The sequence below is a fragment of the Podospora bellae-mahoneyi genome, chromosome 5 (assembly GCF_035222275.1).
Source record: "Podospora bellae-mahoneyi strain CBS 112042 chromosome 5, whole genome shotgun sequence".
Lineage (NCBI taxonomy): Eukaryota > Fungi > Ascomycota > Sordariomycetes > Sordariales > Podosporaceae > Podospora > Podospora bellae-mahoneyi.
Window position 1 is genome coordinate 3946848 of NC_085884.1, and position 11755 is coordinate 3958602.

The following is an 11755-nucleotide window of genomic DNA, read 5'->3' on the forward strand; positions in this document are numbered from 1 at the left end:
GATCACCGCAAAGGGAAGGATCTCTTGTCGCTCAGCACCTTGATGGTTCACTTGTACGATCGACGCCGACATGGTCAGTCTTCGGCCTATCCGAATGGCCCTGCCGAGCTTCCTTCGTCATCACCGTTGTCCTCGGTGATTCGGCACTCGAGATGTCGGTCGATTTTCCTCATGCTCGTTTTCACTTTATCTTCGGCTACCGCATTCTATCTTCTTTTGCAGTACCAAGACATTGTCGAGGCTGTCCTGCAACGCTGAGGCTCTTTTGTGACGAGTATTTTTATCATTTATCAGCACCCAAACTTTGACATGCAAGCCTCGAGCCAAGCTGCTATCTCTTCCTGAAAGACATTCCACGGCGCGGCACTAAACTAAATTACCGAAACCATGTCACCGGGCCCCTTGGCTTCACGATAGTTCCGTTCGCTCAGCTGAGATTGGGTTAGGCGTGCTATCATGCCACCGACGTTGGTATACTCCGTACCTGTTGCTTTGACCTAGTGGTCTCTGATCAGCATGCTATTGCTATAGCTGGATTCAGGACTTGGGGACTTACATCATTTTCTCCAGATGCCATTGCTGGACATGACGAGGTACATGCGGCAAGTTGATTCTGTAATGCTGCTGCGCCGTATGTAAGTGTTATCGCTTGACGAGCATGCCGCAAGGGCCGAACCCGATAGGAGAACGGCCTCCTTTAGGTCGCAGAAGTCGTCTCCCCGGCGCGTTGGTGTGGTGCATGGTTGCGATGTCGTGTTGTCGTGATGAATATTGGCCAAGTAACCCCAAATGTCCGGCATAGGTACCTGCATTACATACCTCGAAGACATGCCGGCATCTTGCTGATGTCACGAGCTGATGAGGGCTATGTCAACTTATCGAATCTTGAACGAGGGGGTTGGCCAATTGGACCGACGAAACTTGATTCCAGACACCGCCGGCATGGAACTGGGACAAGCTAAAGGTCGCTGGCGGTCTTGGCCCGCTTTTCACCACGCCGGCATTCAGGTCGACTTCCATATTCGTCGACCTGCATCAGCAATAAGAAAGTGAGCGAAAGCGACATGACATCGAATCGAGATCTCAGAATAGTCATGCCGAGTTGTACCTGAAGAATGGCGGAATCATGGCGGGAAAGAACCTTCCGTCTGGCCCTTTTGATGCATTAAAGCTGTTGGCAAGGATCGCCCAGAGATCACATTATGCAAACCCGTTGATAATGGAACAGGAGGGACAAGAGGATTGAAGAGAACAGGAGCCATCGAGAAGTCCCAGCTACCTACAAAGTTCTCCCCGAATCTCAGCACTTTCACCAAAAATTACAGCACTTCATCAACGCGTTTTCTGGTCGCGACTTTCCTCGCTCCTGGTTGGCTTCATCCCACCGGAGTCCGCTCCGATCTCAAGGATGTCTCCTTTCGTGGCGCGCACATTTGAACCAATTGGGGGCCAGATCTGCGGCCGAGAAGAAGTGTGGCATGCCGGTTCGGCCCCCCGACACCACTTCCCCGGCCAGCGTTAGAACCCTTCTGGAATGTCTCACTCACAATCGTGGACGTCCTGGGGCAGCCTTAGTTCTCCTGGTTCAATATCGCTTCATTGGGCTTCACTTGCGGGAAGCGAAACATCTTTGAGGGGGGGGCGCCTTGTTTTTTATTAAGCCCAGCTGTTAGCGCAGCAGTAGGGCGCTTGCGGCCGACACTAACGCTTGTTACACCATATTGGGAGATGGTGTCGGGTTGTTGTGCTGTGGGTGTTTTCGGTCTATTAGCGGAGATCAGGTTTGGTTTGGATCATCGCGCTGAAGGAGAAGGGTTTGAACTGGAATCTGATGAAGCTGTGCGGATCCCGTAGTTTGTTGGGATACAACAAGCTGTATCAGCTCAGGCACCGGCAGGACATCATCACGGCGCCGAGCTATTTCAGTTCCCCACCTCTCCGGCTTGGCACGGGCGCCGGTCCCTCTTCTGGCATTGACCGCACGCCGGCGGCCTGTGTCGGACATCGGTCACTTCGGAGGCCGAGAAGAGCACCTTCCGCATCGTGTCCCGCTCACGTGTGTAGGATGACATCTGTCGATTTCCCAAAACACCACAGCCATCCTTTCAATCCTACCCGCTACCGGCACCTCATGTCTTGGTAATAATACGAGCCAAGCCCTCGCTTGGAATGGGTGGGAGGGAAGGATGGATGGGCGTGTCTTCCAAACCATCGGGCCGCGGTCTGATTCTTACTTTGTTTTTTTTGGTCGTGGTCTAAAATCCGAAGCTGCCGTTATGTTCACTTGAAACGGAAGAATGGCCGACATTATCGATCTCTTGTCAAAGACGTATGAATGAAACAGCGCAAAGCCGATGTCGGGAGGGGTTGGGAAGGAAGCATTCAGCGGGACTCGCACTCGCTCGCGATTATCGCCACTTTTTTGTTTTCTCTGGCACTGTTTCATGATGGGTTGGTTGGGAAAATGTGCCGTCGAAACGTCCCGATGAGCCGTCGTGGAATTTATTACCTAAGGAGTTTCACTCGCAATACTAACGCGGACGGGGAAAGCGTCGTCGGTGGGTAATAAGGGTGCTGCTGCATGCCCACCCACACGACCAAGCTGAGAAAGGAGGGGGTGGGAGGGGGGGAAGAGCTCAAAAGGGACGAAAATCCGATGGAACATGTCGACATTTTGGCTAGCGCTTGGGAGTTTGCGGTGGCAGGCAGATGGTGCTGCATATGTATTGTTCATGATGATGGGTTCCACTCTTCCCGTTTGGCGGGGTTTTTTTTTTTTGTGGTTCAGAAGAGGTTGTGGACCGTAGCTCCGCTGGGGATGGGCATCTTCCGCTGTTTCCACTTTCCCATGTGGTTAAAGAGTGGGTTTGTGGAACGGTTGTTGTTGGAAAGAAAGGCTGGGCGTTGGGGTGGAGTGTCAGGCTTGGTGCTTGGTGGTTGATGCTTGATGCTTGATGCTTGGTGCTGGAATTGTGATGGATGCTACGGAGCAGAGTTCAGGACATTGACTGATGAAAAGATTGGATCAAGGTCAGAGCTTAGGTTGCACCAGCAACAAGCCTTAATAATGGGCAGTCGATTGCTTTGGTTGGAGATATCATAAGCTTGGATGAGAAGAGACACAAGCATAGGCTACTGCAGAAGAGCTGACAAAACAAGGCAGGGACAGGACGACAACTTAGCAACCTAAAGTGCATTATCGGGACATTGGAGTTGTAACGGCTATGTGGCTAGGCGATGGCGCAGTGACGGCGGTAGTCGAGGTCTAGTCATGCAGGTATGGCTGGCCAGGTACTGTCACTGTGGTGGGTGTTGGTGAGGGCCTCATTGTGACCCTGGGAATGATGCTAGACTTGCGAAAGGATGTGTGGCAGGATTGACAAGAGGCTAAAGATGCAGAGTTATCTTTGATAGCCTCACTCTTTTCCGAAGTGGTAGCCAAGCCTCGGTGTGACGGGTATCTTGGCTGCTGCAGGTGTGTCAGGATGACGGTTGGATGATATGCATGAGCCTCGGGCCAAGTTCCCAGCGTTGAAGTTCTTGTGTTATCGATACGTTATTGGTAGTGGGATTGGCAGTTGGGATACGACTGCAGTTTTTTCTGTGAGGAGAGTCCCCTTGGTTGAGGTGTTTGCATTCGGTGGCTACCTGCGTGTTGTCTTGGGCAGCAAGTTCCCTGGAAAGGTGATCGTACCCCTGAACATGACCAGTTCAACACACTTGCTTCAGCAGTTGTACGGCCCAACCTTTGCAGTCCAATTACCAGGCTGATATGAGCCCTCTGGATCACCAACGCACTCAGCTATTTCCATCTCAGTCAGCACACTGTCAAAACCTTGACTCTTCTTCGTCAAAGCAACTTACCAACAGTAACAAGCTTCAAGTTATTCTGGTTCGCCCAGTTGATCAACCACGGCGTCAGCGTGTTAACCGTTCCGGGATACACCTCATGCATGAGGGGAATATGCCCATTGCCACGGGCACCCGCCTGCTGAAACCGCTGCTGGGATTGCTGGGGGCTGACGTTGTTCCAGTCTCCGGAATCAATGTCATTGGTGATGACCTTGTAGTTCATCGTCTTCATCGTGTTCAAGAACTGGCCGCCGGTGTCGAGATAAGGAGGCCGCATGTAGGCGGGCTTGACGCCGACCATGTTGACGAGGGCGTCTTCGACACGGGTCATTTCGGTGCGGATTTGGTTGGCGTTCATGGAGCCCATTCTGTTGTGGGACCTGGTGGCAGGTTGTTAGACGGATGATGGACGGGTGAGGTGGAAAGGGGAGTACTGTACCATGAGTGAGAGGCAACTTGATGGCCAGAGGCAAATGCCTTCTTGACGGCGGCTTCTTGGCGGTAGATACATCCGTACAGGGTACCGCACCAGAAGAAGGTGGCTTTCGCGCCGCCTCTGTCGAGGATGTCGACGAGCTGAGAGGTGTATGTGTATGGACCGTCGTCGTAGGCAAGTGCCAGCATGTTGGGCTGGCTGCATTGGCTGATGACGACGCCGGGGTTGACGGCTCGCTTGACGTACTCCAGTGGGCTCATCACTGGGAGGGCGCTGGCGCTCGTGATGAGCAGCAGCCCCGTGGTGAGGGTTTCTGCGAGCATATTGACTAGGAAGATGCAGAAGCAGATACTGGTGTAAAGGAAATGGGTGTATGTCACACGAGTGGGGATGGGGAAGTTATATCGTTTTTTCCTTCCCAGAACACTCAAATACTGCTCTTTTTCGGGCCATGTGGGGGGCGAACGGAATACCGTCTCGAGAATATGGATGGCGATTGTGGAGGGGAGAGCAGGGCTGTCAGCAGATCAGGGTGGCATGGATCATCAGAACTCATCTACACAAACCTGGGGTAACCGGCACTCTGGCGGCATGCGGTTGGTATTTTGTTTGGGCATGAAGCAAAATATCTCCGGCCCGATGGGTATGGTGCTGGTTAAATACGGATGGCTATACTAGCCGCCGATACTGCGGTTTTTATATTGATCATCACCAATCCAAATGCAGGGAGTGACTTTAACCGCTGTTGGGGAGTTGGACTCTTCATTTTCCTTTCCCGAGAATAAATCAGCCCGAAAACACTCACTGACTATGACGAAGTTGGTGGCGGATTGCGAAATATGGTAGGTACGCCAAGTATAGAAACTAGGGTACCTTAGGTGTATCTATTCGATCTCATCTAACCTTACAGGGAAGAAACGTTCAAATACAGAAAAGAGTGAAAGCAACCAACTGAAATGAAAAAGTCCAACGGTGTGAAAAATGAAGATGATGTATAAATCTACCGGAATGAGAGGTGAAGTGGCTAGAAATATATGTGGTGATGAAAGCCCGGGCCGTGAGCAAAAGGCAAGAAAAAGAGAGCAAAGAAGCAAAGGAAAGGCAAAGAAAATGCCTGCCAAAGGGCTTAAAGCCAACATCAACTAAATTTCGAAATAGTGATTAAGCACAGGGTAAAGCTTTCCAAAACCAAATTCGCAGGTCAGCAACCATGACCCTGCTGGAAGAAGGCCGCGTGCAAAGAGAAGACAGAGACAGAAGAAATAAGCGCAACGAGAATTAGCAGCCCCCTGCCATCTTCAATCGTGCCTTGTTGGTTTCAAGACACCGGTGTCATTCGCCAAAGACAGGACCGTTCATTCCCAACCAAGCAGAAAGGACACATGCTAGCACATGATATCCCCTCTCCTGTTCTTTCATGCCTCGACCAAAGAGAATGCCGAATGTTTGAGTTGAGGTGAGATATATCAAATGCTGACGGGGAAGGCGTGAGGAGAAAACCCATATCGTTTGTTGCGTAGATTTTCGACGTTGGCGCGACGTTCCTGACAATTGAGAGCAGTTCGAATATGTCTGTTGCAGTTTGAGTTCGTCTTGAACGTACTCAGGCACCCTGTGCATCCAAATTCTTTACGATCAAGGTGTACCGTGCCAAAGTGGTTCTTGAAATCCTTGGTGTTTGCAAATGCTTTGGGCAGATCGCACAGATAACATGCGGTACCCTTCCAACGCGCCGAGGTCGATGTTGTCGGTAGTAGTCGCTGGGTCGACGTAATCGCTGTATGTCGGAACCCGTGCCTCTTGGTGTCCAAGTTGCGGTTGTGCCCATGACTGCGGCCGTCTGGTGCTAAAAGGGGTTTCGAGAGCCAAACAATCCTCATCGTGCAGGTGGTGGTTTGCTAGCGATGGTTCAGTTGGCTGGCTTCCTAATAGCAACGACAAAATGTAATTCTGAGTAAAAAGGGTCAAGATCTACTGGCAGATTGTGATTTCACGCAGGACCTCCGCTGCAACTTCAGCAGGTGCAACGGTGTCCGTAAAGAGTGAATATAAGGTATGGTTGATGCATTGAGTGCAAGAAAAGAGTTGGAGAGAAACTTGAAGCATGAGAATGATGTTACCAGGCCTAGTCAGAACGGAGGGGCTTTATACTTAGACATCTTAGCTCAGTTGTGTCATGAACCCAAGACTTCAAGTTCCGCAGTGGCCGAGCCTGTCTTCCTGTCCATACCTCAAGCCTCTACGTGTCAAATCAATCTCTAAACGTCGATCTCTAGGAAGGTATCTAGGCAGAAAAGTTTGATGACTGACCGGGCTGAAGTAGGCTTTGTTGACTGAGCCAATGGCCTCCCCGTGCTATAAAAGTACTGGAAAAGCTTAGCATTTGCAAGCACTTGTAATTTCTCGGGGACACCATAACTGCTCTCAGACATCTTACCCGTCACTGTGACTGAGATGGCGTGTCTAATACGAACTATGCCCCCGTTGACCGTAAATAGAGACTGTCTTGCAGAAAGTCATTCCACAAGTATGCAATAATCTGGTTGACCCAAGCAGGTGTGCCGCACAGATTTCTTCTCTGGTTCCCCTATGATTCCCTGGCAGCCTCTTTCTTGCAGGAGGTATTGGTCTGGCGTCCAGTGGTGTAATGCTGGCACATGCAAGAATGTGCGTTTTTGATTCCCCAGGGCTGGACTCATGGGGTCCTTTTTACCAATAGAGTGCTATGTGGCGCAGACCTTTGCATTCGCTCAAGGTACGACTGATTTTGATACGAAGTACGAGGCTCCATGGGGCCACGGAATCATGTGCGATTCATTGAATAAATGTAAACAGGGAATCATATTCGTTCTGTACATGTACGTTTGTGCAGTATTTATTATCCTGAGCCATGTCGTCTAAGGCTGGATTGATCGTTATGAGTTACACTAGGTAGCTCAGCTTGCATCCCATTATATTCTGCCAGAGCAAGGCATCTGGTAGGTACTATCAAATAGGCAGAAATTGGAGTACGTGACACGGAGGTGTATTTCCAATCCGCTCGGGCTAGATAGAGGGCTCTTATCCCTAGGTATCTTTACAAAGAGAGACAGGCATGCTGATACCTGGTTGCGAGAACCGTAACCAAGACCCCCAAGGCCACAGCGGATCAGTATATCATACTTCGGTCAGGTCAACTATTGTTATGTACCCTATGTACCCCTGAATGGTCTCCGCCTTCTTGTGTAAGTCTTGAAAAAATGATGAATTGATCCACTGCCCGCACAAGACTTTCGCCTGCTATATTCGTTCGAGATCAATGACAAGGATGTCGTTGTTCCCATTACCTCAGGTACTCATACTGGCCACACCAAGGCCCCCCAACATATCGAATCAGTCCCCCATCAAAAATAGCCAGTCTTTCAAGACGGGGTTTACCACCTGGTGGGTAATCCTATTCTGATTCGGATCATTGATACGACCCCCTTCATTGCGCCAAACTGCTGGCTTTCACTGACTATACATCTCTTAGCCCGAACAGCAACACGCAGTCGAACAAGGATAGCCTGAAAGAGGACAAGCAACAGCTCTCGGAAGACGCTTTGGACCGTTACTTCGGCTCAGATCTTCCATGGAATGGGATTCAAGCAGCCAGTGCCATGAAGCAGAGACCTAAAGAGGGAACTCATACTTCAGTGTGAGACTGCTCAGTGTTGAAGCGTGGAGGCGTGTGAGGGAGTGGAGACACAGTAGCTTTATGCCCTTCGCGAATCAGCCTAAAAAAATCCCGAATAGATTTATTCTCTTTGGAATCGACATCATCCCCTAAAGTCATCACAGCGGCAAAACACCCCCTTCTATCTCCTCTTCCAACAAAGCCTAGCAGATATAAAAAAGCAAAAAGCACAACTTCAAAGCTACGACACAGCGTAGCAAACACGAGTTCTGCTGAAAGGAGAGCACCAGATAGGTGTCCTCAAATTTCTATTCCTTTACCACACCACAAGCTAACATGATATCTTATTCAACATACTCATAGCACAAAATCCCATTAGGCTTCCCAGGCGCAGACGGCACCCCCTTGCCCTTGGTATTCATGATCTGCCCAACCGTGGTGACAGTCGAAGAGCCGCCCACCTTGAGTGGCGAGAGCTCATAGTCAAGCGTAACATTGCCGGCAGGAGGGTTGGGCCACATCTGAATAACACCGCGTGGAGCAATGGGATTCGAGATGTCGTACTGACGGGCAGTGGGGTTGGCAGCCTGCCACTTGGCCCAGAGACGGTCGATGTTGGTGTGGAAAGGGTAGAAGATGGGGTCAGAGTTAGAGGTGAACATGTCAGACATGTCACCACCCATAGTAGCGTGGCCACCAGTGTGAATCTGTCAGAGAGTGTGAGCTACGAGTCCTGGTGTGTGTTCGAAGCAAAGACTTACGCCCATGGTAGGGAAAACATCAGGAGGGATCATATCACCCTCAATGAGAGGCGCAAAAGTTGCGTAGTCAGGCTGAGCCAAAACTGTGGCAACATGGCTGGGGTTCATCCAGTAGGAGGCAAAGTCCTGGCGGATGTAGCGCAGGAGGCACCGGTCTGCAACCTGGCCCGGAGCAGGACCCTGGGCAACCCGGACGCTGACGTTGCCGAAGAAGCCATCAATGACGCAGTTGCCATCGCTGGATTGGCCTCCTGGCGGGACGACTACGGGACCAACACCGTTCCCACCAAAGGATAGAGGGCCAGACAGCACTGGTGATGCGGTGAGATTGGCGAAGTCAAGGGCCGGGTTCCAGTAGGGGATGCCGCCGATAAGACCGCACTCATTGCGGAGGGCATCCTCAAAGTCCTGAAGGAACGCACGATGCCAGGGGAGGAACTGGCCCGCCCAGTGAACAAAAGGGGTATTTGCTTGGTGAATGAGGAGGAAATCGGTCCATCGTGATGTCGAGGCTGGGTATGTGGCTGAAAGGGCGGGGGGACGGTTCATGAGGCACTTGACCGAGGCCAGGAAGTTGAGCTTTTGGACGTTGGACAAGGTTCGGAACTCCTTCCGCTTGGTGGTGACCACGCACGTACTGGGATGGCCAGGATGGGCCACAACCTCAGCGGGTGTGCTGGCAAGCAGCGCTCCAAGGAGCACAGAGCCGAGAGAGACCTTCATGGTGCCGATGGAGTTGATGACGGGAAGTTGAAGACGTGGTCGTGGGTGAGGGTGGAAAAGAGACAGGACTCAACAGCATTGGAGTGAAGTTCAGCTTTAATATAGAAAAGCAACCTCACCTGTGATGCTGAACAGCCTCATTTCCTACTCCGAACCCTACATAGCATCCGTGCATGGGACCCACGCTACCGAGTCCGAGAGCCCTGTCGCCCTATGAGGCGAGTCGCCAAGTGCTTGTAATGGTTGCCTGCCCTATACTTATGCGCCTAGGGTCATAGTTAGCCAACTCAGGGAAAGAGAGGGGAGGGGGCCACTATTGAAATTTAGGTCCACTGGAGATGTTTTAGTAACAGGTCGCCGTGCAATACTACCCTGACATGCAACTCAACCGGAAGCGAGAAAAAGAAGCGAACGCGAGGAGATGAGGGGTCGGGGTTAATTCGTCAGTTGGGAAGTTGACCGTAATGCAGACATCCTGAAAGGGTTCTCCAGGACAAATTAAAATATTGTTAAGAAAGAAAAAAAGCAAAAGAGTTGCCACTGGTAAAAGTGATGGCATCACCGTTAAAACATACAACACCGAGAATTCCCATGGCTTGGAGAGCCGATGAGGGAGCGCTCAAGCAAGTCACCCTTTCCGCCCTATTGTGCTTGTTAAAGATTTGTACGTACTAACTGGTTTTGGGTAGGGTACTCGAGACGGGCGAGTTCTCCAATGGCACCATCCTGGCCGACGGCCGTACCTGGAGAGTTCACCGCATGTTACTCAGCACCCGATCCATCTGGTTCAAGGAGGCGTTTGAGAAGCAGGCTCCGGATAATGATCATGACAAGGAAGAGCCCGAGATCAACCTCCGTGAGCTCACGACGGAGTTTGTCGACATGTTACTGCGTACACTCTATTCCAACCGCTTGCCTGATCAATATCTCGACATTCGAGGAGCCAACGCCACGTTTTCCACCTAAGTCAAGATTTTCAATCTAGCTGATCAGTTCGGGGTTGACACGATGCGCAACGACGCCTTCTCTCCTCGGCCAGTTGGCTGATCGCCACCTCGAAGACCTCTGCACCTTCAACGAAGCACTATCCGGCCGCGAGGGCGTCCTCGAGGCCAAGCCGACGTTTCCTTATCAGAACCTCGGAATTGCCATCATTGAGGCATTCAGCGATGAGCGCACCATCACCGACAACCGCGCGCAGTGCCTTTTGGCCAACCTTCTCTACGCCGGCCGCTCAGTTCCTAGAAAACCAGCTCCTAAAGGACGTCATCGACCGCAACGTTCACCTCGCCGCGGCGATGTGGCACGCCAGTCAGGGGCGCAACCTAGCCGGTTGGCTGCCCAACCCTGATGTCACCTCCCACCGTCTCCGCACGTTTGACCACACGAGAAAGACCCAGCATCCTGATCGGTGTGAGCTGTGCGGTGATGTCTTTGACGATGACGCTCACAGGAGGGTGATGTTTGATCCGTACAAGGTTTTGCTCCGGCCGGCGGGGTACTGCGGTATTTGCGTGGGGAAGCAGAAGGATGATCCGGGGTGTTTTTTCAGGAAGAAGGGGAAGACGAATAAGGAGGGGTTGACGCTGGCTATCAAGGCTGAGCCGGTGGGTGAGGGGGAGGGGGGGGATATTATGGAGGGGATTCCGGATAGGGACGCGAGTGGTGGGTTGGCGTTGGAGGGCCCGACGATGAGTACGCCTGCTCCGTTGAGTGATACGAAGTTGATGCCGCCTCCTCCGTTGCCGGTGAAGAGGGGGGTGAAGAGGGGGAGGGAGGAGTAGGAAAGATGGTGGGAGGGGTATGAAAGGGGGAAATAAGGGGATAATTTGGGAGGAATATGCGTTGACGTTTATCTTAATGGGATTTAAGGTTGAATGGGAGGCGTTGCTTTTAGTTTATAAGACGTTGATTTTTCATTTTGATGTGGTATTCTTTAGTTTCAGGGTGTGGAATCTTCGTTTCTATACATTATTCTTTTATTTTAAGGTGTAAATAGGTATAATCATAGCTAATGCCCTATGTTCAATACCTACCTACTTTGAGTGCAGTGTGACAATGGTAATTTGACCACCTATGACGATACTGGATTCTACACCGAACTTGAGTGAGAGGTGAGAGACTTTATTCCAACAGTCGACGACGCAGCATTGGGTGTAAGATATGCGAAGATTGGTGTAGTATAGGTTATCCAGAGACGACAGAATGAGCGATCATTGGCTTTGTTGGGTCAGGGGTATGCCGTCATTAAATCCCGGGTTTAATCTATTTAGTTGCTTCGTTCTTTGATCATCAACGTGCTGCCATCTACTTAAGACCAGTTAGATG

At 51.1% G+C, this 11755-nt stretch overlaps 4 protein-coding genes across 4 annotated transcripts; 2 read left to right on the top strand and 2 right to left on the bottom strand.

Annotated features, from left to right (window-relative positions):
* Positions 1-2977: 2977 nt before the first annotated feature.
* QC761_510100 (uncharacterized protein) lies at positions 2978-4787 on the bottom strand. The gene is made up of 3 exons (XM_062880217.1): positions 4292-4787; positions 3865-4232; positions 2978-3802 (listed from the first exon to the last, which is right to left on the bottom strand). Exons 1-3 carry the CDS (start codon positions 4609-4611, stop codon positions 3726-3728), a joined length of 765 nt encoding a protein of 254 aa, XP_062731552.1. The 5' UTR covers positions 4612-4787; the 3' UTR covers positions 2978-3725.
* Positions 4788-8200: 3413 nt separating this feature from the next.
* On the bottom strand, positions 8201-9998 carry QC761_510090 (uncharacterized protein). The gene is made up of 2 exons (XM_062880216.1): positions 8705-9998; positions 8201-8650 (listed from the first exon to the last, which is right to left on the bottom strand). The coding sequence occupies exons 1-2, from the start codon at positions 9425-9427 to the stop codon at positions 8288-8290; spliced, it is 1086 nt and encodes a 361-aa protein (XP_062731553.1). The 5' UTR covers positions 9428-9998; the 3' UTR covers positions 8201-8287.
* A 20-nt stretch (positions 9999-10018) lies between these two features.
* Positions 10019-10393, top strand: QC761_0085970 (uncharacterized protein; the record flags this gene model as incomplete). Its single annotated transcript, XM_062872903.1, has 2 exons — positions 10019-10074; positions 10117-10393. 2 exons carry the CDS (start codon positions 10019-10021, stop codon positions 10391-10393), a joined length of 333 nt encoding a protein of 110 aa, XP_062731554.1.
* A 203-nt stretch (positions 10394-10596) lies between these two features.
* On the top strand, positions 10597-11211 carry QC761_0085980 (uncharacterized protein; the record flags this gene model as incomplete). The annotated part of the gene is made up of 1 exon (XM_062872904.1): positions 10597-11211. One exon carries the CDS (start codon positions 10597-10599, stop codon positions 11209-11211), a length of 615 nt encoding a protein of 204 aa, XP_062731555.1.
* Between the last annotated feature and the right edge of the window lie 544 nt (positions 11212-11755).

Coding starts and splice junctions, on each gene's coding strand:
- QC761_510100 (XM_062880217.1), bottom strand. CDS start 4,611: ATGCTCGCAGAAACCCTCACCACGGGGCTGCTGCTCATCACGAGCGCC. Junction 4,233..4,291: donor CAAGTTGCCTCTCACTCATG/GTACAGTACTCC, acceptor ACCTGCCACCAG/GTCCCACAACAGAATGGGCT. Junction 3,803..3,864: donor CTTGAAGCTTGTTACTGTTG/GTAAGTTGCTTT, acceptor AGATGGAAATAG/CTGAGTGCGTTGGTGATCCA.
- QC761_510090 (XM_062880216.1), bottom strand. CDS start 9,427: ATGAAGGTCTCTCTCGGCTCTGTGCTCCTTGGAGCGCTGCTTGCCAGC. Junction 8,651..8,704: donor ATGTTTTCCCTACCATGGGC/GTAAGTCTTTGC, acceptor ACTCTCTGACAG/ATTCACACTGGTGGCCACGC.